Source organism: Ranitomeya variabilis, chromosome 3 (assembly GCF_051348905.1).
Source record: "Ranitomeya variabilis isolate aRanVar5 chromosome 3, aRanVar5.hap1, whole genome shotgun sequence".
In the NCBI taxonomy this organism is placed as follows: Eukaryota; Metazoa; Chordata; class Amphibia; order Anura; family Dendrobatidae; genus Ranitomeya; species Ranitomeya variabilis.
The window spans coordinates 269,174,292-269,197,289 of NC_135234.1; the positions used below are offsets into that span (position 1 = coordinate 269,174,292).

At 44.9% G+C, this 22,998-nt stretch overlaps 1 protein-coding gene across 3 annotated transcripts in view; it reads left to right on the top strand.

Moving 5' to 3' along the window:
- SMIM29 (small integral membrane protein 29) overlaps positions 1-22,998 on the top strand; it is a 130,152-nt gene that overhangs the window by 4,381 nt on the left and 102,773 nt on the right. For 2 of the 3 annotated variants that reach the window (XM_077295480.1, XM_077295477.1), the window contains exon 2: positions 2,419-2,582. In XM_077295480.1, coding sequence (XP_077151595.1) covers positions 2,472-2,582 — 111 coding nt within the window. In that variant the 5' untranslated portion in view covers positions 2,419-2,471. Of the gene's footprint in view, positions 1-486; positions 595-2,418; positions 2,583-22,998 lie in introns of those variants that run through there. The other variant, XM_077295479.1, reaches the window with a different exon arrangement.

Below are 22,998 nucleotides of genomic sequence, written 5' to 3' on the forward strand. Positions count from 1 at the left end.
CACAGCCCAGTATCCAGCACACGCCATTAAAGACAGAGGAGAAGGGGATAGTGCACACTGGATACTGGGCTGTGATGTGCGGTGAAATGCTGCCCGCAGTCCAGTCAACGGGGAGATTTGACTGGGTTATGCCCGGGTGAACCCAGCAAATCCAGAAGTTCAGTGGCCCCTGCAGCTGGCGCCATGTGACGCAGACTGAGCGGCGACAGCGCCACTCACAGGCACTTATGGCAGCAGAAGGCATTTACAAAAATACTTTGCTAAAACAGGTGTAAATGGATGGGGGCATTGCTCGGTGTAGAGGACCACCCCTTCAATTGTTACTCTGTAGCCATCTGTGTGGCATCAGTTTCTCTCATACAAAAAGAAAAAACAGTTGACCCCATACATATGTCTACCATGTACGTCGGATACTTTTCCTTCATGCACGCTAAATGTATAGCGTAAATGTTATTGGCTAGGTTCACAACACTTTTTTTTTTATCTAGGTGACACTATCGAACTTTCACAAAGTGTCGGACTGGATGTCTACGTCCTCCCAATGACTCGGGAGCTCCAACTACATTTACATAGCAATGAAAACCGCCTAACCAGGTGGCCAAACCAACTCAATCCTGGGTTCACCCTGAAAATAAATCACAAGATTCTTTTTACAACAAGCTTCTAGTCAAAACACAAACTGCAGACTTGTAAAAACAATGTGTGAATGAGGCCTTAATTGTAGTTTCCAAATAGCTGTGAGGGCAATCCCTTCAATAAGGACCTGCACTGTTTGCAGTAAGTCAAGCTGGTGGCTCAGATGGTATACCACAAAGAACTATCCTCAGCTTTCAATATTTTTAGTTAAAAGTTCAAAACCTGAAATCCTGTCAGTGCACAGTTTTTAAAGGGGTTGTCTGTTTATTGGGAAACTACAACTACTAGTGTATCCAGAGAGCCATGAAGCCACAGGACGTGCTAGAAATCGGGGAACTGTAACTCCCAGCTCACAGTTTTCTGCTGTCAGGATATGCTGGGCTTTTAAATTGAACTGATTGCAGCAGTCACACTAGACTTCAGACTGACAGCAGCGTTTACAGTACCCTATATGGAAAGATATAATGGAACTAGAGAGAGTACAAAGGCGGGCAACAAAATTAATAAAGGGGATGGGAGAACTACAATACCCAGATAGATTAGCGAAATTAGGATTATTTAGTCTAGATAAAAGACGACTGAGGGGCGATCTAATAACCATGTATAAGTATATAAGGGGACAATACAAATATCTCGCTGAGGATCTGTTTATACCAAGGAAGGTGACGGGCACAAGGGGGCATTCTTTGCGTCTGGAGGAGAGAAGGTTTTTCCACCACCATAGAAGTGGATTATTTACTGTTAGGGCAGTGAGAATCTGGAATTGCTTGCCTGAGGAGGTGGTGATGGCGAACTCAGTTGAGGGGTTCAAGAGAGGCCTGGATGTCTTCCTGGAGCAGAACAATATTGTATCATGCAATTATTAGGTTCTGTAGAAGCACGTAGATCTGGGGATTTATTATGATGGAATATAGGCTGAACTGGATGGACAAATGTCTTTTTTCGGCCTTACTAACTATGTAACTATGGTAGCGTTTACACCAGGGGTGGGGAACCCCAGGCCACAGCCATTTAAGGCATTCAACCTTGCTTGGTCTGGCAGCTGTATCTTGACGGCTGTAAGCCCATCCATTTCTTCTTGCTCTGTTAGTACAGGCACACAATGTTCACTGCTGAGGCGCATACAATGAAAGATTACATCCTGACACCTGTGCCAGCATCAGGATGTACTTTGTGGGTGAAGATGGCGCACAATTTGTACGGCCCTCAGGATGGTATAAATATCCAGATGGCTATTGGCAGAAAGATTCCCCACCCCTTTTTACACTGAGGCACCAGTATATACAACACAAATACTGCTCTGCGGTCGCTCTGACGTTGCTGTACTTGCCTTAGTTCTGTGTACATAGACTGGTTTTCTTCTGGATCATGCCCCTGCACTTTGCACGCCTAGCTTTGTGGCAGTATGCTGCCTAGGCAGCGTGACGTGCTAACACAGCAGCAAGCAGCTATATGCTAAGGCCATGCACATGCTCAGGATGAGGGGCTCATGCAGAGAGGTATCTGTCAGAAAAAAAATATTTTGTACATGTCATAATGACATAAATTGGACAACCTTGTTCTTTTGAACCCAGGTCTTCACAAACGTTTCTAGTAGGGAATCACCAGACAGGACTCAGGTGATGCCCAGGTCTCTCCATGTGTTGTGGAAAACTGTTCAATTTAGTTTTGTTTTCTAAACTCAGGCTGTTAAAGTTAGTAGAAAATTACATTTTCTGCCCTATCACTACTGTATTACTGACCACAATTATTCACTGTTTTGCTTCCTCATCTGTTTCCTAGTCTTGTCTGTAGCACTTTCTTCTTACCATCCTCATGCTCCCTTCACTGCTGCCATGAGTAACTCTACGGATCCTGGATCAAGTAATGTGGATGCTGATTCAATGGGAGGAATTGTTTTGGTACCTTTCTTCCTTATCACTGTGATTGGTGTCATTGTAGCTGTGGTGAGTATTCCATTACTTCTCTTTTCATTACAGAAATGGATGAAGCTTGGCTACATTTTGGCTATGTGCACACATTGCTGAATTGCCGCAGAAATTTCCACCTCCATTCTGGAACTCCCTGCCATGGGTAAAACGCATGCGGAATTGGCATGTGTTTTCCTGCTAAACACTAGCGTTTTGCAAGCGTAATTAGCTTGCAGAATGCTAACGTTTTCCAAGCGATGCTACAGTGATAGACAGGTTGGTCATACTTGTCAAACAGTGTTTGACAAATGTGACCAACTTTTGATGCTATACTATCAATGCATACTATTGATGCTGCCTATGATAGAATGTAAAAAATAATAAAAGAAATAAAAAAATCATATTCTCGCCTTCCGGCAGCCCCCACAGCTTTCCCGACCCTTGCGATGCTCCTGGCAAACCCCTTTCCCAGTGATGCCTCACGACAATGACCCCAGATGACATAGCATCACGCGAGACCGCTACGTCATCACAGGTCATTGTCGCAAAGCATAACTGGGAACGGGAGCTGCTGGGAGCATCGCTAAGGCCTGGGCTGGATCCGGGGGCCGCCAGAAGGTGAGTATATAACTATATATTTTTTTTTTTTATTTTAATTATTTTTATTTTTTAACAGGGATATGGTACCCAGGGCCTGGAGGAGAGTCTCCTCTCCTCCACACCCGGGCACCATCCGCACATGATCTGCTTACATTGCGCATGGTGGGCATAGCCCTATGTGGGAAGTAAGCAGATCAATGCATTCTTATGTGTGCGAAATTGCCTCGATTCTGCACAAAGAATGAACATGCTGCATATTTTTACGCTATGCGATTCTGCCACGGAAAAATACGCAGCATTAGCACAGCATTGCGGAATCCCACTGAATTCAATGGGCTGTGTTGTGTATGTAAAACCCATACAATCCGCAACGTGTGCACATGTCCTTAGGGGCCCACAACAAAGCCTGAAAGGAAACCTGTCAGTAGGATTGTGCATAGTAACCTACACAGTGTCAGGTTGGCACCGTTATACTGAATTAAATGATACCTTGGTTGATGAAATCCGTCTTATGGTTGTTTCTTAATCTTTATTTTCCCAGGACGTCTCTCCTGACAGCACCACCAGGAGGTTGTCCTTCATATCCTTGATAGGGACAGGAAACACAGAAGAGGTTAAATAGCCCCTCCCCACCTCCACCCTTCAGTGTTTTTCCTGTCCCTATCAGGGACAGATGCAGGAAGAGGAGCACAGATGTGTGAAGATCCGGTTTACCTGGGCTCCAGCTCCTCCAGCGGGGTTGGGGCAGCGGGTGAGGTATGCCCGCAATAGCGCTGATACCGCAAGAGATCCCTCAGCGTTCAGTAGAGCAGGGCTTCCGTGCGCAGCCACACTCCCTCCGTGCACCCTGGGCTGCTGCGCGGCACCCTCTCGGCAGGGGTCAGCGATGCTCATTCTGGCGATACGGCGCCACTGCAGGTGGCTGAGAAGTTGCCGCTCGCTGGGTCGGTGTCTCCCTCCAGTGCGGCGCCATGACACCAGAAGTCGCGTGGTGACGACTTCCAGGGGCGGAGCTGAATGGGCCTGCAGGCGCTCCTGGAGGGGGCGCGGCGTATGAGCAGAGATCCAAGACCATGGTGCGTTCCACGCGGCGCATGCGCTGTCAGAAGCGACAGCAGGATCCAGACGAGCAGCAGCTGTGTTCGGAAGGAGGACGATATAGATGTCTTAAAGGCGGGTAAGACTGACTATTTAAGACAGACAGCTGACAGCACACACTGACCCAGTAACATGGAGAGTGCTAGCCGACCTGACGTCCAGTCCGAATCTCCCTTTGACCACGTGGGTGAGCTACGATTGCATCTTCCAAGGCAGTCTATATACATTAGCTATAGGACCTTCCTTTCCGTATCTTTTAGGATAAGGAAACGTCTAAGCGCTCCACAACAGCGGTCAAAAGAAGATCTAATAAGTGCCCATTATTTGCCATGAAACTTCCAGACACGTGCGAGTCATGCATCGCCAAGCTGCTCAAACAGGAGCAATCATCCTTATTGGATAATATACGCACCATGATCAGAGAGGAGGTGCACGCCACTATAGCCACTACTGAACCGGCCCAGGTCCTCTCCCCTAAGAGACCCAGATGGAACATGGATCCGAGCTCTGAGGAAGGAGCGGTATTGGGCTACTCTGATCTAGATTCTGTAGAAGGTGAATCTTCCTCTGTACTCTCCGGTGACCGGAAGAGATATCTATTTTCTTCTGAAGACACGGACACTCTATTGCAGGCAGTCCGAAACACCATGAAAGTGGAAGAAACCACAGAGCCAATGAAAGTCCAGGATGAAATGTTCGGAGGACTTGGAGCTCGAAGAGATAGGGTCTTCCCCATGAATAATCACATATCTGCAATGATATTGGAGGAATGGGAAGATGTGGGGAAGAAACTTATAGTCCCAAAAGACTTTAAATTCCGACTTCCCTTTAGTCCGGAGGATACTTAAAACGTGGGAAACGGTTCCAAAAATTGACATACCAGTAGCTAGTGTCGAAGAAAACAGCCATCCCATTCGAGGATTCCTCAGGCCTTAAGGATCCCATGGACAGGAGAGCGGAGGATCTCCTTAAAAAATCATGGGAAACCTCTGCAGCAATTATAAAGGCCAATATAGCTGCGAGCTCAGTAGCAAGGTCAATGTGTATATGGGTTGAAGAGTTGGAAACCCAAATAAAAAATAAAACTCGAGAAGAAATATTAAAATCCTTAAGGCTGCTTTCACACTAGCGTCGGCACGGGGCCGTCGCTATGCGTCGGCCCGACACGCATTCTGAAAATAATGCCCGACATGGGCAGTGGAAGCAGTCTTACGACGCTTCCGCTGCCCCATTGTAAGGTCTGGGGAGGAGGAGGCGGAGTTTTGGCTGCGCATGTGTCGGTAATGTAAGTCTATGGGGAAACAAACGCATCCTGCAGACAACTTTGCAGGATGCGTTTTTTCTCCTAAACGCATTGCGACGTATTGCAAACGACGCTAGTGTGAAAGTAGCCCAAGATGGCAACTGATTTTATGGCAGATGCCTCGGCGGAGTCAGTCCGCTTTGCGGCCAGGGGCAATGCATTGTCTAATGCTGCAAGGCGTGCCGTATGGTTAAAATCATGGTCTGGAGACACTCAATCCAAAAATAAACTGTTCAATCCCATTTTCTGGTCTCCACGTATTTAGCCCGGTATTTGATGATTTACTGGACAAAGCATCCGATTAAGAAGGGCTTCCCAGAACATAAACAAAAGAAAATGCCAGTGTTTCGCAAGCCCCGATTCAATCCCAGGCAGGATTATAGTGGCAGGGGTAAAACTGGAAAAAGGAGCTACCCTAAAGGAGGCAGGGGTAGAGGCTCCTTTCGTGAACAAGGGACCGGGTCCGGTAAACAATGACGTTAAGCGCATCGGAGGAAGACTTCAATGGTTCAGGGAAGGATGGCAGGGTACTACCCAAAACTGTTGGATGCTTCAAACATTCTCTCAGGGATACAAAATAAAATTTACTCAAACCCCCCCCCCCCATAAGATATTGTCTGACCCGCAGCCAATCTCCAGAGGTCCATCGAAGACTTTTAGAAGACATACAAGAACTCAAACAAAAGCCATAGTTCCGGTACCCCTGTCGAACAATTCTAGGGCTACTATTCCAGTCTATTTTCAATAAAAAAAGCCAGGAGGCTAATACCGGACTATAAACTTAAAACCACTGAACCAGTGGGTCCTTTACAAGCGCTTCAAAATGGAGACGATCAGATCTGTCATACCATTAATAAAGAAAGATTCGGTAATATGCACGATAGATCTCAAAAGCGCATATTATCATGTGCCCATTCATCCCATACACCAAAAATACCTCAGGTTCGCTATAAAAGACCGAGGGGAAAATTCTTCATTTCCAGTTCCAGTGTCTGCCATTCGGACTATCAGCTCCAATAATCTTTGCAAAACTCGTGGCAGAGGCGATAGCCTTCCTACGGACAAAAAATTTCATTATAGTGCCATACTTGGGCGACTTGTTGTTGGTGGCAGACTCAAGTCTGCAGATGGAACAATGTCTAAAAGACACTGTCGCTTCTGGAAACCCTAGGATGGGTAATAAAGCTAAGAAAGTCAAGTCTAGAAGCAGAAAGAAAACCTTGGGGGTCCTTCTGGACTCAAAGAGTATTCATTTCTTCCAGCTCACAAACTAGCTGTCTCACGAAAGGCTCAGATATTGGGGGGGAAAAAAGCGGTACACCACTATCAGGAAAGCCATAAGACTACTGGGTCTGATGACCTCATGTATTCCGTGCGTCCAGTGGAGCCAGTTTCACTCAAGGCCATTACAGCGAGACATACTCTCCAGATGGGATGGAAAACAGACGTCATTGGACGACAAGATATCCTTAACCATAGAAGGAAGACGCTCCCTGTCTTGGTGGGTCAACATCCCAAATCTGCAGCAGGGCAAACCTTAGAGGGTGTCTCCATGCATAAATATAACGACAGATGCAAGTCTCAGCGGCTGGGGAACCCCAAAACGGTCGTTATCTTCAGGGAACATGGCCCTCATGGATACGCAACAGCTCCTCAAACTTCAGAGAACTCAGAGCAGTTTGGGAAGTGCTGAGCAGGTCTCAGCAACAGCTCAATGACCTTCACGTCAGAATATTCTCTGACAACTCAACTATGGTCTTTCATCCTACATCAGGGAGGTCCAAGACACCGTCATCTTCAGCACCTAACAAACATCATATTCTCTTGGGCAGAGCTCAACGTAAAATACCTAACGGCGGTACATCTGAAAGGCGAAAGAAATCAGATAGCAGAAAGAAGATCCAACCCACAGAGTGGGCCTTAAATGAAAAAGTCTTTCTACATCTTACCGACACCTGGGGCTTCCCAGAGATAGACTTATTCGCTTCAAGGATAAACGCAAAAACAAGACTCTTCTTTTCGCTGAATCCTGGAGACAACCCGGCAGCAGTGGACGCCTTAGCCCAGAATTGGGATATTTAACTGGCTTATGCCTTCCCTCCACTGCCCTTAATTCTGAGAGTTCTACGGAACATTCAGGAAAGTCTGACGACAGTTATCCTAATAGTGCTGTATTGGCCCAGGAGAAGCTGGTTTCCAGTACTGAAGCAGATGGCAGTAGAAGATCCAATCATTCTACCACTGCAGCGAGATCTCCTTGTCCGTCACAATCTAGAGTTCCTACAGCTTTCAGCCTGGATCCTGAGAAAGAAATGCTAAAATCAAGAGGTCTCTCAGAATCGGTCATATCTACCTTACAAAAGAGTAGAAAGCCAGTCACTTCAGCTATATATCTTAAAGGGCCACTGTCACCCCCTCCAGCCGTTATAAACTAAAAGAGCCACCTTGTGCAGCAGTAATGCTGCAGTCTAACAAGGTGGCTCTTTTAGTTTTTGATTCCGTTATTCCCTCAATAAAGCATTTTAAAATTTGCCCTAACTACCTGTCTGCAGACCTGGAGGCGGTCCGAAGCCTCCTCTGTGAATCTCCCAACGGCCGTCACTCTTCTCTTCTGGGGATGTGGTCGCCGCCCCCTTCGCGCTGTTTCGTTTTAAACCCGGCGCCTGCGCTGTGCGTGCCTGTCTGTGACAGGCGCTGTCTTCATTGTCTGTCATAGGTCAGATCCAGGGTGCCTGACTGCGCAGGTGCGGGCAGTGCGGCCACCCTGTTGCTGAATCCCCGCCCCGCACTGTGTTATTCATTATGCATAGTGCGGGACTGGGGTTCCTGGGCATGCGCACTGCGCTGTTCAGACGCTCCCCCGCCTTCCAGCGTTGTTATTTGCGGCTGCTTCATTCCAAACGCTGGCAAGGAAACCTGTATATTATGGCAACGCTGGAAGGCGGGGGACCGGGGGAGCGTCTGAACAGCACAGTGCGCATGCCCAGGAACCCCAGCCCCGCACTGTGCATAATGAATAACACAGTGCCAGGAAATATTGCCCACCTTCTGTCAGGACTATAAAAACGAAAAAGAATGTACACTCCATTCGTTGGATGTTAAGAGAACAGTCCTACAATACCTGAAACTCAGAGAAGGGTGGAGACTAGATTCAAATCTCTTCGGAAGGAAGGCATCAAAAGCCATCTTAACTAGGTGGATAAAACAAGCCATTTCCACAGCATATACCTCGGCAGGAAAAATTACGCCGGAAGGCCTTAAGGCTCATTCGCTGAGAGCAGTCTCTGCTTCTTGGGCAGAGAGTGCAGGGGCTTCTATGGATCAGATTTGCAGGGCCGCAACTTGGTCCAAAATAGATACCTTCTGTAAACATTACAAACTGGACGTTCTGTCAAACCAGCAGACGGCCTTTGGGAGGAAAGTCCTCCAAGCAGTAATCCCGCCCTAATAGGAGTTATTTGGTACTTCTCCTGGTGGTGCTGTCAGGAGGGACATCCTGGGAAACTAGGAATTAGTCCTACCGGTAATTTCCAGGAGTCCATCCTGACTGCACCCCTTATATTACCTATAATAATAATTTTTATTTATATAGCGCCAACATATTCCGCAGCGCTTTACAAATTATAGAGGGGACTTGTACAGACAATAGACATTACAGCATAACAGAAATCACAGTTCAAAACAGATACCAGGAGGAATGAGGGCCCTGCTCGCAAGCTTACAAACTATGAGGAAAAGGGGAGACACGAGAGGTGGATGGGAGACACGAGAGGTGGATACCTATCTGATGTGATATAAATATTTGTAATGTAAATTTAATAAAATGGCGTTGCATCCATTCTGGTGTGGTACTTGGAAAAGACACTGAAGGGTGGAGGTGGGGAGGGCTATTTCACCTCTTCTGTGTTTCCTGTCCCTATCAAGGATATGAAGGACAACCTCCTGGTGGTGCTGTCAGGATGGACTCCTGGAAATTACATTACCGGTAGGACCAATTCCTACTTTCAGTCTTGTGTTAATGAGATTCTCGTTCCCTAAGGTGGGGCTGGTGTATGTGGTGCTCTGATTATATTTATATATTAAAAAGAAAAAAACACGCTTCTACAGGCAGATGCCAGCCGCTGCAGCATAGTCACATGGTGGTTACTGTGCACTTAATCCCTTTTGCTGATTTAATTGAGCGAGTAAAAGTCAGTTTGAAAATGGCACCTGTGCACAGGGCTGCCACTAGGAATTTTGGGCCCCATACTGGCAAAATTTTCGGGGCCCCCTTGAGACTCCACCCAGGCTCCACCCCTTGAACTGTCCACAGCCCCACCGCTCTCTTGGAAAAACTCCACTTCTCACCAATCACACCACACATTAACCCCTTCATGACCTTAGGATTTTCCGTATTTGTTTTTCGCTCCCCTCCTTCCCAGAGCCATAACTTTTTTATTTTTCCGTCAATATGGCCATGTGAGGGCTTATTTTTTGCAAAACAAGTTGTACTTTTGAACGACATAATTGATTTTAGCATGTCGTGTACTAGAAAATGGGGAAAAAAATTCCAAGTGCGGTGAAATTGCAAAAAAAAAGTGCAGTCCCACACTTGTTTTTTGTTTGGCTTTTTTGCTAGGTTCACTAAATGCTAAAACTGACCTGCCATTATGATTCTCCAGGTCATTATAGACACCTAACATGACTAGGTTATTTTTTATCTAAGTGGTGAAAAAAAAAAAAAAAATTCCAAACTTTGCTAAAAAAGAAGGAAAAAAAAAAATTGCGCCATTTTCCGATACCCGTAGCGTCTCCATTTTTCATGATCTGGGTGGGTTGAGGGCTTATTTCTTGCGTGCTGAGCTGGCGGTTTTTAATGATACCATTTCGGTGCAGATACGTTCTTTTGATCGCCCGTTATTGCATTTTAATGCAATATCGCGGCAACCCAAAAAACTTAATTCTGGCGTTTAGATTTTTTTTTTTTTTTTTCTTGCTACGCTGTTTAGCGATCAGGTTAATGCGTTTTTTTATTATTTTTTTGTTATATTGATCGGGCGATTCTGAACGCGGTGATATCAAAAGTGTAGGTTTAATATTTTTTATTTTATTTTGAAAGGGGGGTGATTTAAACTTTTATATTTTTTTTTTCACTTTATTTTTTTTGCAGTAGAAATGCAGGTGTGCTATGAGCGCCGACCACAGGGTGGCGCTCACAGCTACCGGGGATCAGTAACCATAGAGGTCTCAAGGACCTCTATGGTTACTATACAGAAGTATCGCTGACCCCCGATCATGTGACGGGGGTCAGCGATGCGCTCATTTCCGTCCGGAATCGCCGGTTAAATGCCGCTGTCAGCGTTTGACAGCGGCATTTAACTAGTTAATAGCGGCGGGTGAATCGCGATTTCACCCGCCGCTATTGCAGGCACATGTCAGCTGTTGAAAACAGCTGACATGTCCCGGCTTTGATGCGGGCTCACTGCCGGAGCCCGCATCAAAGCGGGGGTTCAGACCTCGGACGTACTATCCCGTCCGAGGTCAGAAAGGGGTTACACTTGCGAGTTCAATGCGGGAAATGTGTGCGAGTCTCTCGCATCAAGTCCCGACACTGCCGCCGGCACTTGGGACCGAAGCGTGCGGCTGCATAGAATACATACAGCCACAAACTCTGGTCCCGAGTGCTGGGACTTGATGTGAATTTCTCGCATTGAACTCACTCGCAAGTGTGAACCTGGCCTAAGAGTTTCTATCACAAGATCACACATATAGCCAACAGCTTTTGTTTTGGCAAAAAGATTGTTTATTTTTTTTTATTTATTTTTTTTTAAGCAGCCACAACGACAAGGTAGACTCCTTTGGCCAGGCCCTACTCTATCCTATTAATCATTTGTTAAAATATCCAATACAGTTTTGGTTTTTTTTTTCAATTTTTAAAATGACCAATAATACCACATTCAAGGGACAAATACCACCGCACCATGACCAGACACCATATTACCACCACATACAAGGAACAAATTCCATCCTCGCAGTTCCAGCGCGCACTCGCCGGCGAATGGCGACGTGCGCGCTGACGTCACCTGCCAGCCTCCGATTGGCTGGTGGCTTTTAACTATTGCTGTGCGGGCCTGAGGAGCAGTGTATTGATGACTCCCATCCATCCCCTGACAGGACACAGCAGCTCTGTTCAGAAGACTGAACTTTTCAGAGCAGTTTGGAGAGTAAATGCCACCTGTGGGAATCTTGAGAGGGGGCAGCTGTGTCCTGTCAGGGAGGCAGATTAGGCTCAGCAGCCTTATGCTTCTCTGCAGGAGGTGAGGGGTCACTTGTACAGTCCGCGGTGTGGTCTTATCAGGATCTAGAGCTGATACAGATGGGGTCAGGACACAACGGCGTCCTCTGTGACTGAGCACACACCACACCAGGACACCAGCCACCAGCTCAGGCACTCACTCTGCGGGGGCTGCGCTGCTGCTCGGTGATGACTGGCTGGGGAGAATACTGCAGGAGCGTGGGCTCAGCAGTGATTGGATGGTGGAAAGTCCTGCCGTCCTGTGGCTTAGCACTGGCTGCCTCTCCCAGCTGTCTGTCACACTGAGGATCCTCCTGCTCCTTCCACACACCACTCCATACACACACCGATAGCTGCTACTGAGCAGGCAGGGCCGCCATCAGGGCATTATTACCCTTACTGGTGTAGGGGGCCCGTGAGCTGGAGGGGCCCAGCATCAGGTTTCATAAAGAGATCTGATGGCTGCTATTGCACAGACAAAAGGGATTAAGTGCACAGTAACCATGTGATTATGCTGCAGTGCAGGTGCTAAGGCTGGCACCTGCCTGCAGAAGCTTTTTTTTTTTTTTTTTTTTTAATTTTTTATAGTATGTGCTGGTATTCATTATGCAAACTAGGGGGCAGGTCAGTGAGGGATCAGTGACCTGTCAGCAGGCTGCATTATGAATACCTAATCGGAGCACCACATACCCCAACCCCGCCTTGGGGCACAAGAATCTAATAACACAAAACTGAAAATAAAGATTAAGAAACAACCACAAGACGGATTTCATCAACCAAGGTATCATTGTATTCAGTACTAGCTGTTTCCAGCCAGCTAACGCTCGGCATGCTCATTGCTATCTAATTAACGCTGCTAGTGATTAAACTAAAGTAAAGGACAACATTCAATAGCGTTTACGCAGGTGGTAAATTAACTTAAAATGAAGATAATAATAATTAAAAATCAGAATAAAACTAATACATTTTATTCAGTGTAAAATCAAAAGCAAACTGGATTCCTGTGGTAATGTGTGGGGACGCAGCCTCATGTGGTAATGTGGGGGGGCGGGATTATGTGTGGTAATGTGGGGGGGCGGGATTATGTGTATTAATGCGGTGGGGGGGCGGGATTATGCGTGCTAATGTGGTGGGGGGCGGGATTGTGTGTGGTAATGGGGTGGTTAAGTCCTTAGATGGCATAGTGGCATCGAAATGGTTAACAAATGTAGAGCTGTTCAGGCGTGGCCGCTGGTGCCATTTTGTTTTGGGGGGGAAACAACATATATTTGCCTGAACCAAAAACTCCAGAAGGAAATCTTTTGGTTAAAGGGAACCTGTCACCACGTTTTTGGAAGATGGGATAAAAATAGTGTTAAATAGGGGCAGAGGTGGGCGTTACATTAGAGTGTTTGTTATGCGTTTATTACCCACCTAAGTTGCCGAAATACCTTTGCAAAGTCTCCGTTTTCGCCTGTCAATCAGGCTAGTCTGGTCAGATGGGCGTTGTCTTCCCCCAGATCTTGTTTAGTTTTCCGTTGGTGGCGTAGTGGTGTGCGCATGCCCAAGGTCCCGAATCCTCTGCCAGGGGATTTCAAAGAGCGCGGTGTCCGTTATTGCATTGGTGATCGGTGGGCGCGGCCATCTTCCTTTGGCCGCGCGTGCGCAGAAGCGGCGCTCTGCTTGCCAGCGGCGCTCTGCTGGCCGCGGCTTCAGGAAAATGGCCGCCGCGATATCCATCTGCGCACGCGTGGCATCCCGCGGCCATTTTCCTGATGCCGCGGCCAGCAGAGCGCCGCTTCTGCGCACGCGCGGCCAAAGGAAGATGGCCGCGCCCACCGATCACCAATGCAATAACGGACACCGCGCTCTTTGAAATCCCCTGGCAGAGGATTCGGGACCTTGGTGGCGTAATGGTGTGCGCATGCCCAACGGAAAACTACGCAAAATCTGGGGGAAGACAACGCCCATCTGACCAGACTAGCCTGATTGACAGGCGAAAACGGAGACTTTGCAAAGGTATTTCGGCAACTTAGGTGGGTAATAAACGCATAACAAACACACTAATGTAATGCCCACCTCTGCCCCTATTTAACGCTATTTTTATCCCATCTTCCAAAAACATGGTGACAGGTTCCCTTTAATCAAAGAACCACCCTCTTCAATACAGATGGAAGGGAAAATCGGCTTGATTTACCCCAAAGGGGGTTAAGACAGAAAACTTTCTCTCAAAGAACCAGCGACCAAGATAAACAATGATTCCAGAATGGTAGGGGTGTAATCACAATGAGATGTCCGAAGTAATAAAATCCACCTCACGGGCAATGTACAACCTGAATATAATGATTTGTCAATTCACGGTGACCTAAAAGTAAGAACTGATCCCCAAGTAGTATATAAAATATTGCTTTTATTAATAAATCTTAAAAAACCATAGAGTATTGCCTAAACATTGGCTACAAACACAGTGGAAGGCATATCTCTTTATACTCAAGCAAAAACATCCATTAATGTAGGTTATACATAAGAACCAGGCATGAGCTAGCTAGACATTCCCATGTTATGGGGTACTTCTATGCTTGTCCCACCGTGCCTGTATGTATTCCGTGATGTGATTACGCTCTAAATGTATATAAACAGTTTTATTACCTGATGTGTAGCCATGTGGAATCCTCTCGATGTCCATCTGCCCCGACGCGTGTTTCACACTGCCTCTTCAGGAGGCGCGTCAGGGCAGGGGGCATGCCGGATTAAATAGTGTGTACTGCTATGTTGATTTGCTGTTGTCAAACTACGTGGGAGGATGAATATTAGCTGATCTACAGTACAGACCAAAGGTTTGGACACACCTTCTCATTTAAAGATTTTTCTGTATTTTCATGACTATGAAAATTGTACATTCACACTGAAGGCATCAAAACTATGAATTAACACATGTGGAATTATATACTTAACCCCTTACTCCCATATGACGTACTATCCCGTCAAGGTGACCTGGGACTTAATTCCCAGTGACGGGATAGTACGTCATACGCGATCGGCCGTGCTCATGGGGGGATCGCGGCCGGGTGTCAGCTACCTATCGCAGCTGACATCTGGCACTATGTGCCAGGAGCGGTCACGGACCGCCCCCGGCACATTAACCCCCGGCACACCGCGATCAAACATGATCGCAGTGTACCGGCGGTATAGTGAAGCATCGCTCAGGGAGGGGGCTCCCTGCGGGCTTCCCTGAGACCCCCGGAGCAACGCGATGTGATCGCGTTGCTGCGAGGGTCTCCTACCTCCTTCCTCGCCGCAGGTCCCGGATCCAAGATGGCCGCGGCATCCGGGTCCTGCAGGGAGAAAGGTGGCTGACCGAGTGCCTGCTCAGAGCAGATGCTTGGTAAGCCTGCAGCCATGCACAGCGGATCGCCGATCTGACAGAGTGCTGTGCACACTGTCAGATCATCGATCTGTGATGTCCTTCCCCCCCCCCCCCCCCCCCCGGACAAAGTAAAAAAGTAAAAAAAAAAAATTTTCCACATGTGTAAAAAAAAAAAAAAAAAAAAAAAAAAATCCCTAAATAATAAAAATATATATATATATGTTGTTCCCATAAATACATTTCTTTATCTAAATAAAAACAAAACAATAAAAGTACACATATTTAGTATCGCCGCGTCCGTAACGACCCAACCTATAAAACTGCCCCACTAGTTAACCCCTTCAGTAAACACCGTAAGAAAAAAAAAAAGAGGCAAAAAACACGCTTTATTACCATACCGCCGAACAAAAAGTGGAATAACACGCGATCAAAAAGACGGATATAAATAATCATGGTACCGCTGAAAACGTCATCTTGTCCCGCAAAAAACAAGCTGCCATACAGCATCATCAGCAAAAAAATAAAAAAGTTAGTCATGAGAATAAAGCGATACCAAAATAATTATTTTTTCTATAAAATAGTTTTTATCGTATAAAAGCGCCAAAACATTAAAAAATGATATAAATGAGGTATCACTGTAATCGTACTGACCCGAAGAATAAAACTGCTTTATCAATTTTACCAAACGTGGAATGGTATAAACGCCTCTCCCAAAAGAAATTCATGAATAGCAGGTTTTTGGTCATTCTGCCTCACAAAAATCGGAATAAAAAGTGATCAAAAACGGTCACGTGTCCAAAAATGTTACCAATAAAAACGTCAACTCGTCCCGCAAAAAACAAGACCTCACATGACTCTGTGGAGCAAAATGTGGAAACCTTATAGGTCTCAAAATGTGGAGACGCAAAAACTTTTTTGCTATAAAAAGCGTCGCTGGTTTCACACTTGCGTTTTTGTCTGCAGCGTTTTTTGCACAAAAAAACGCATGCGTTTTTTCCCTATTTAACATTGAAAACGCATGCGTTTTTTTGTACGCGTTTGGTCGCGTTTTCAAACGCATGCGTTTTTTTTCTGCATGCGTTCATTTTCAGAAATACAATCTTATGCATTGCGGTCTATGTAAACGCATGCGTTTTTAAGCACATGCGTTTGTTTGCGTTAAAAACGCATGCGTTTTTATCGAAAAAAAACAGAAAACACACTGAAAAGCCACCCACCACCATCAAGGTGATAAAGGGATCCAAACCCTAACCCTAACTCTACCCCTAACCTCACCCCTAACCGTTTAATGAACATTTTCTGACCGCCATAGTGCCACGTATTTAAGTGCCACGTATCACGTATTTCAGTGCCACGTATTTCAGTGCCACGTATTTCAGTGCCACGTATCACGTATTTCAGTGCCACGTATCACGTATTTCAGTGCCACGTATCACGTATTTCAGTGCCACGTATCACGTATTTCAGTTGCACGTATTTCAGTTGCACGTATTTCAGTTGCACGTATTTCAGTTGCACGTATTTCAGTCACGTGTAGGGTTAGGGTTTTCTTGTTTTTTCTTGTGTTTTCTTGTGTTTTTCTATAAAAACGCATGTGTCTAAAAAAACGCATGCGTTTTACCGCGTTTACATGCGTTTTTTCACACATGCATGCAGATAAAAACGCAAGTGTGAAACAAGCCTTAGTGTGTGTGTGTGACAGCTGCCAATCATAAAAATCCGATATAAAAAACGCTATAAAAGTAAATCAAACCCCCCTTCATCACCCCCTTAGGGAAAAATAATAAAATTAAAAAAATGTATTTATTTCCATTTTCCCATTAGGGTTAGGGCTAGGGTTAGGGTTGGGGCTAAAGTTAGGGTTAGGGTTAGGGCTAGGGTTAGGGTTGGGGCTAAAGTTAGGGTTAGGGTTTGGATTACATTTACGGTTTGGATTAGGGTTGGGATTAGAATTATGGGTGTGTCAGGGCTAGGGGTGTGGTTAGGGTTACCGTTGGGATTAGGGTTAGGGGTGTGTTTGGGTTAGGGTTTCAGGTAGAATTGGGGAGTTTCCACTGTCCAGGCACATCAGGGGCTCTCCAAACGCGACATGGCGTCCGATCTCAATTCCAGCCAATTCTGCGTTGAAAAAGTAAAACAGTGCTCCTTCCCTTCCGAGCTCTCCCGTGCGCCCAAAAAGGGGTTTACCCCAACATATGGGTTAACAGCGTACTCGGGACAAATTGAACAACAACTTCTGGGGTCCAAGTTCTCTTGTTATCCTTGGGAAAATAAAAATTTGGGGGGCTAAAAATCATTTTTGTGGGAAAAAAAAGATGTTTTATTTTCACGGCTCTGCGTTATAAACTGTAGTGAAACACTTGGAGGTTCAAAGTTCTCACAACACATCTAGATAAGTTCCTTGGGAGGTCTAGTTTCCAGTATGGGGTCACTTGTGGGGGGGGGGGGGGTTGTACTGTTTGGGTACATCAGGGGCTCTGCAAATGCAACGTGACGCCTGCAGACCAATCCATTTAAGTCTGCATTCCAAATGGCGCTCCTTCCCTTCTGAGCTCTGTCATGCACCCAAACAGTGGTTCCCCCCCACATATGGGGTATCAGCGTACTCAGGACAAATTGGAAAAACATTTTGGGGTCCAGTTTATTCTGTTACCCTTGTAAAAATACAAAGCTAGGGGCTAAAAAATCATTTTTGAGAAAAAAAATTTTTTCACGGCTCTGCGTTATAATCTGTAGTGAAACACTTGGGGGTTCAAAGCTCTCAAAACACATCTAGATAAGTTCCTTAGGGGGTCTACTTTCCAAAATGGTGTCACTTGTGGGGGGTTTCAATGTTTAGGCACATCAGGGGCTCTCCAAACGCAACATGGCGTCCCATCTCAATTCCAGTCAATTTTGCATTGAAAAGTCAAATGGCGCTCCTTCCCTTCCAAGCTCTGCCATGCGCCCAAACAATGGTTTACACCCACATATGGGGTATCAGCGTACTCAGGACAAATTGTACAACAACTTTTGGGGTCCATTTTCTCCTGTTACCCTTGGTAAAATAAAACAAATTGGAGCTGAAGTAAATTTTGTGTGAAAAAAAAGTTAAATGTTCATTTTTATTTAAATTGCCTCTTCTGAGAAAAATCCTAAGTCATATTGCACGACTCGTTAAAGGGTTGATTGTGACTTGTAGGATCGCTACTTCCAATAGGTGGCGCTGTAGAGTTTAAGTCCTCTTTTTCTCAGAAGAGGCAATTTGCATATTTAAATTCCCAGAGGAGCATTGTACGGCAAATAAGCCTCCTTACCTTGACAAGCCAGAGATGGTATGTCACTCTCCATAAGGAGAAACGATACCCCTTAGACCCCATGTCCAGAGCCTCTCACCTAGCCAAATTAGTTCTCATGCTTCGCACTGACGAGGGCCAACAGCCCGAAACACCGTGTCTGCGAATTGAGATACTGATTTGGCTTTTATCCTAAGTCATATTGCACGACTCGTTAAAGGGTTGATTGTGACTTGTAGGATCGCTACTTCCAATAGGTGGCGCTGTAGAGTTTAAGTCCTCTTTTTCTCAGAAGAGGCAATTTGCATATTTAAATTCCCAGAGGAGCATTGTACGGCAAATAAGCCTCCTTACCTTGACAAGCCAGAGATGGTATGTCACTCTCCATAAGGAGAAACGATACCCCTTAGACCCCATTTTTATTTAAACATTCCAAAAATTCCTGTGAAACACCTGAAGGGTTAATAAACTTCTTGAATGTGGTTTTGAGCACCTTGAGGGGTGCAGTTTTTAGAATGGTGTCACACTTGGGTATTTTCCATCATATAGACCCCTCAAAATGACTTCAAATGAGATGTGGTCCCTAAAAAAAAAATAAATAAAAAAAAAAATGGTGTTGTAATAATGAGAGATTTCTGGTCAAATTTTAACCCTTAACTCCCTAACCAAAAAAATTTTGGTTCCAAAATTGTGCTGATGTAAAGTAGATATGTGGGAAATGTTACTTATTAAGTATTTTGCGTGACATATGTCTGTGATTTAAGGGCATAAAAATTCAAAGTTGGAAAATTGCGAAATTTTCCAAATTTTTGCCAAATTTCCGTTTTTTTCACAAATAAACGCAGGTTATATAGAATAAATTTTACCACTAACATGAAGTACAATATGTCACGAGAAAACAATGTCAGAATCGCCAAGATCCGTCAAAGCGTTCCAGAGTTATAGCCTCATAAAGGGACAGTGGTCAGAATTGTAAAAATTGGCCCGGTCATTAACGTGCAAACCACCCTCGGGGTTTAAGGGGTTAATTTCAGTTGTTTCTCACTTTTTTTATGTCTTATATTCTAGGTTCTTCAAAGTAGCCAACTTTTGCTTTGACTGCTTTGCACACTCTTGGCATTCTCTTGATGAGCTTCAAGAGGTAGTCACAGGGAATGGTCTTCCAACAATCTTGAAGGAGTTCCCAGAGATGCTTAGCACTTTTTGGCCCTTTTGCCTTCACTCTGCAGTCCAGCTCACCCCAAACCATCTCGATTTGGGTTCAGGTCTGGTGACTGTGGAGGCCAGGTCATATGGCGTAGCACCCCATCACTCTCCTTCTTGGTCAAATAGCCCTTACACAGCCTGGAGGTTTGTTTGGGGTCATTGTCCGTTGAAAAATAAATGATGGTCCAACTAAACGCAAACCGGATGGAATAGCATGCCGCTGCAAGATGCTGTGGTAGCCATGCTGGTTCAGTATGCCTTCAATTTTGAATAAATCCCCAACAGTGTCACCAGCAAAGCACCTCCTCCATGCTTCACGGTGTGAACCAGGCATGTACAGTCCATCCATTCACCTTTTCTGCGTTGCATAAAGACACGGTGGTTGGAACCAAAGATCTCAAATTTGTACTCATCAGACCAAAGCACAGATTTCCACTGGTCTAATGTCCATTCCTTGTGTTCTTAAGTCCAAACAAGTCTCTTCTGCTTGTTGCCTGTCCTTAGCAATGGTTTCCTAGCAGCTATTTTACCATGAAGGCCTGCTGCACAAAGTCTCCCTTAACAGTTGTTGTAGAGATGTGTCTGCTGCTAGAACTGTGTGGCATTGACCTGGTCTCTAATCTGAACTGCTGAGACTTCTGCGATTTCTGAGGCTGGTGACTCGGATAAACTTATTCTCAGAAGCAGAGGTGACTCATGGTCTTCCTTTCCTGGGGCGGTCCTCATGTGAGCTAGTTTATAGCTCTTTATTGTTTTTGCCACTGCACTTGGGGACACTTTCAAAGTTTTCCCAATTTTTCGGACTGACTGTCATTTCTTAATGCAATGTGTGTGCGCCCCAATAGTGTGTTTTTTTTTTTTTTTTTTCCAATGCAGAGCACCGTATTTAAGGCCGCATGTGCGGCGCATGCATCATCCAGTCGGTACCTGCAAGAGAGGGGGTGACAGTCCTTGGTCATGTTGACGGAAGCCCCAGATCATTTGTGTAGATAACGTGGAAGCGCCGCCCCACTGCTGGCCGCTAGCAGTTAACCCCACAGGTCCGTGGACAGCGCATGCGCACCGCTGCAAAAAATTGATATGTATGTAATGGTGCCTAGTGGTTATCCTTATTGTAACAAAGGGCAGCCTGGAACCTGTTCTATTTGTTAACAAATATTAGTTCCCATATAGAATATTTGTGCATAGAGTGTAAAGTCACTGCAGAAGGGGGTAGAGGTAGACAGTGACATGGCTAGGTGTATGATGCGAAAAGATGCCTTTTATTAAAATAAAATGATCAATAAGAGCACTTAACCTATACAGAATTAGAAGACACGTTAAGTGTGTATAGTGATGCTAATGGTGGCAAGTGTGATCTATTGTCTGGTGTGGAGGCTCTATGAAGATTACATATATCCCTCCCTACTATGAGTGATAACTGTTTAAGTTTATGAGAGATGTGCTAAAATATAATCCTGTTGGACATGAACATAATGTGCTACGCTCATCTGTTAAAAAAAAAAAAAAAAAAGTGTACAGATATAAAAATGATTACATTTTTTTTACTCTAAAGGTATTTCTATATGGAAACCATTGAATATAAGCTTCCCATGTGTTAGCCTCATTCTACCATGTATGAAGCTGGCCATTACTTACTATTCAGGGTATGAACAAACGTACAGGGGGGAGAGAGAGAGAGATCGATCTATCTACACTATGTTCCAAATTATTATGCAAATTACATTTTTCTCAGATTTTCCTAAAAGGTCGGGGCAAATGACAGTCAGTCTAATAAAAGTCATCACCCGTTAGATTATACATTGAATTTTATTGAGAAACCTCCCAATGATAACAGTATAATCTCCAAAATGAATAAAAACTCAAAATGCACTGTTCCAAATTATTATGCACAGTAGAATTTCTAAACATTTGATATGTTTTAAAGAACTGAAAATGCTCAATTGTGGAATTTGCAGCATTAGGAGGTCACATTCACTGAACAAAAAAGCTATTTAACTCCAAAACATCCTAACAGGCCAAGTTACATGTTAACATAGGAACCATTCTTTGATATCACCTTCACAATTCTTGGATCCATTAAACTTGTGAATTTTTGGAGAGTTTCTGCTTGTATTTCTTTGCATGAAGTCAGAATTGCCTCCCAGAGCTGCTGTTTTGGTGTGAACTGCCTCCCACCCTCATAGATCTTTTGCTTGATGATACTCCAAAGGTTCTCTATAGGGTTGAGGTCAGGGGAAGATGGTGGCCACACCATGAGTTTATCTCCTTTTATGCCCATAGCAGCCAATGACTCAGAGGTTTTTTTGCAGCTTCAGATGGTGCGTTGTCATGCATGAAGAAGATTTTGCTCCTGAAGGCACGTTTCTCCTTTTTATACCATGGAAGAAAGTTGTCAGTCAGAAACTTTATGTACTTTGCAGAGGTCAATTTCACACCTTTAGGAACCTTAAAGGGCCCTACCAGCTGTTTCCCCATGATTCCGGCCCAAAACATGACTCCTCCACTCCTTGCTGACATCGCAGCCTTGTTGGGACATGGTGGCCATCCACTACTCCATCCATCTAGACCATCCACAGTTGCTCGACACTCATCAGTAAACAAGACTGTTGGAAAATTAGTCTTCATGTATGTCTGGGCCCACTACAACCGTTTCTGCTTGTGAAAACTGTTTAGCGGTGGCCGAATAGTAGGTTTATGCACCACAGCAAACTTTTGAAGGATCCTACACCTTGAAGTTCGAGGGACTCCAGAGGCACCAGCAGCTTCAAATATCTGTTTGCTGGTTTGTAATGGCTTTTTAACAGCTGCTCTCTTAATCCGATTAACTTGACTGGCAAAAACCTTCCTCATTCTGCCTTTATCAGCACGAACACGTCTGTGCTCAGATTCAGCCACAAATCTCTTCACAGTATGATGATCACGCTTAAGTTTTCGGGAAATATCTATTGTTTTCATCCCTTGACCAAGGCATTGCACTATTTGATGCTTTTCAGGAAGAGAGAGATCCTTTTTATTTCCGATATTGCTTGAAACCTGTGACCTGCTTAATAATGTGGAACATCATTTTTAAGTAGTTTTCCTTTAATTAGAATCACCTGGAAAACTAATTATCACATGTGTCTCAGATTGATTTCAGTGATCCATTGAGCCCTGAGACACAATACCATCCAGGAGTTTATTTGAAAAACAAAACAATTAAATCTTTACGACACTGAAATCCAATTTGCATAATAATTTGGAACACAGTGTATTAATTTTTAGAGTGGAATTTTGCCCAATGAATACATAGTTTGCGCATGCATGCATACATACAGTACATACATACATACATACATACATGATTTGTA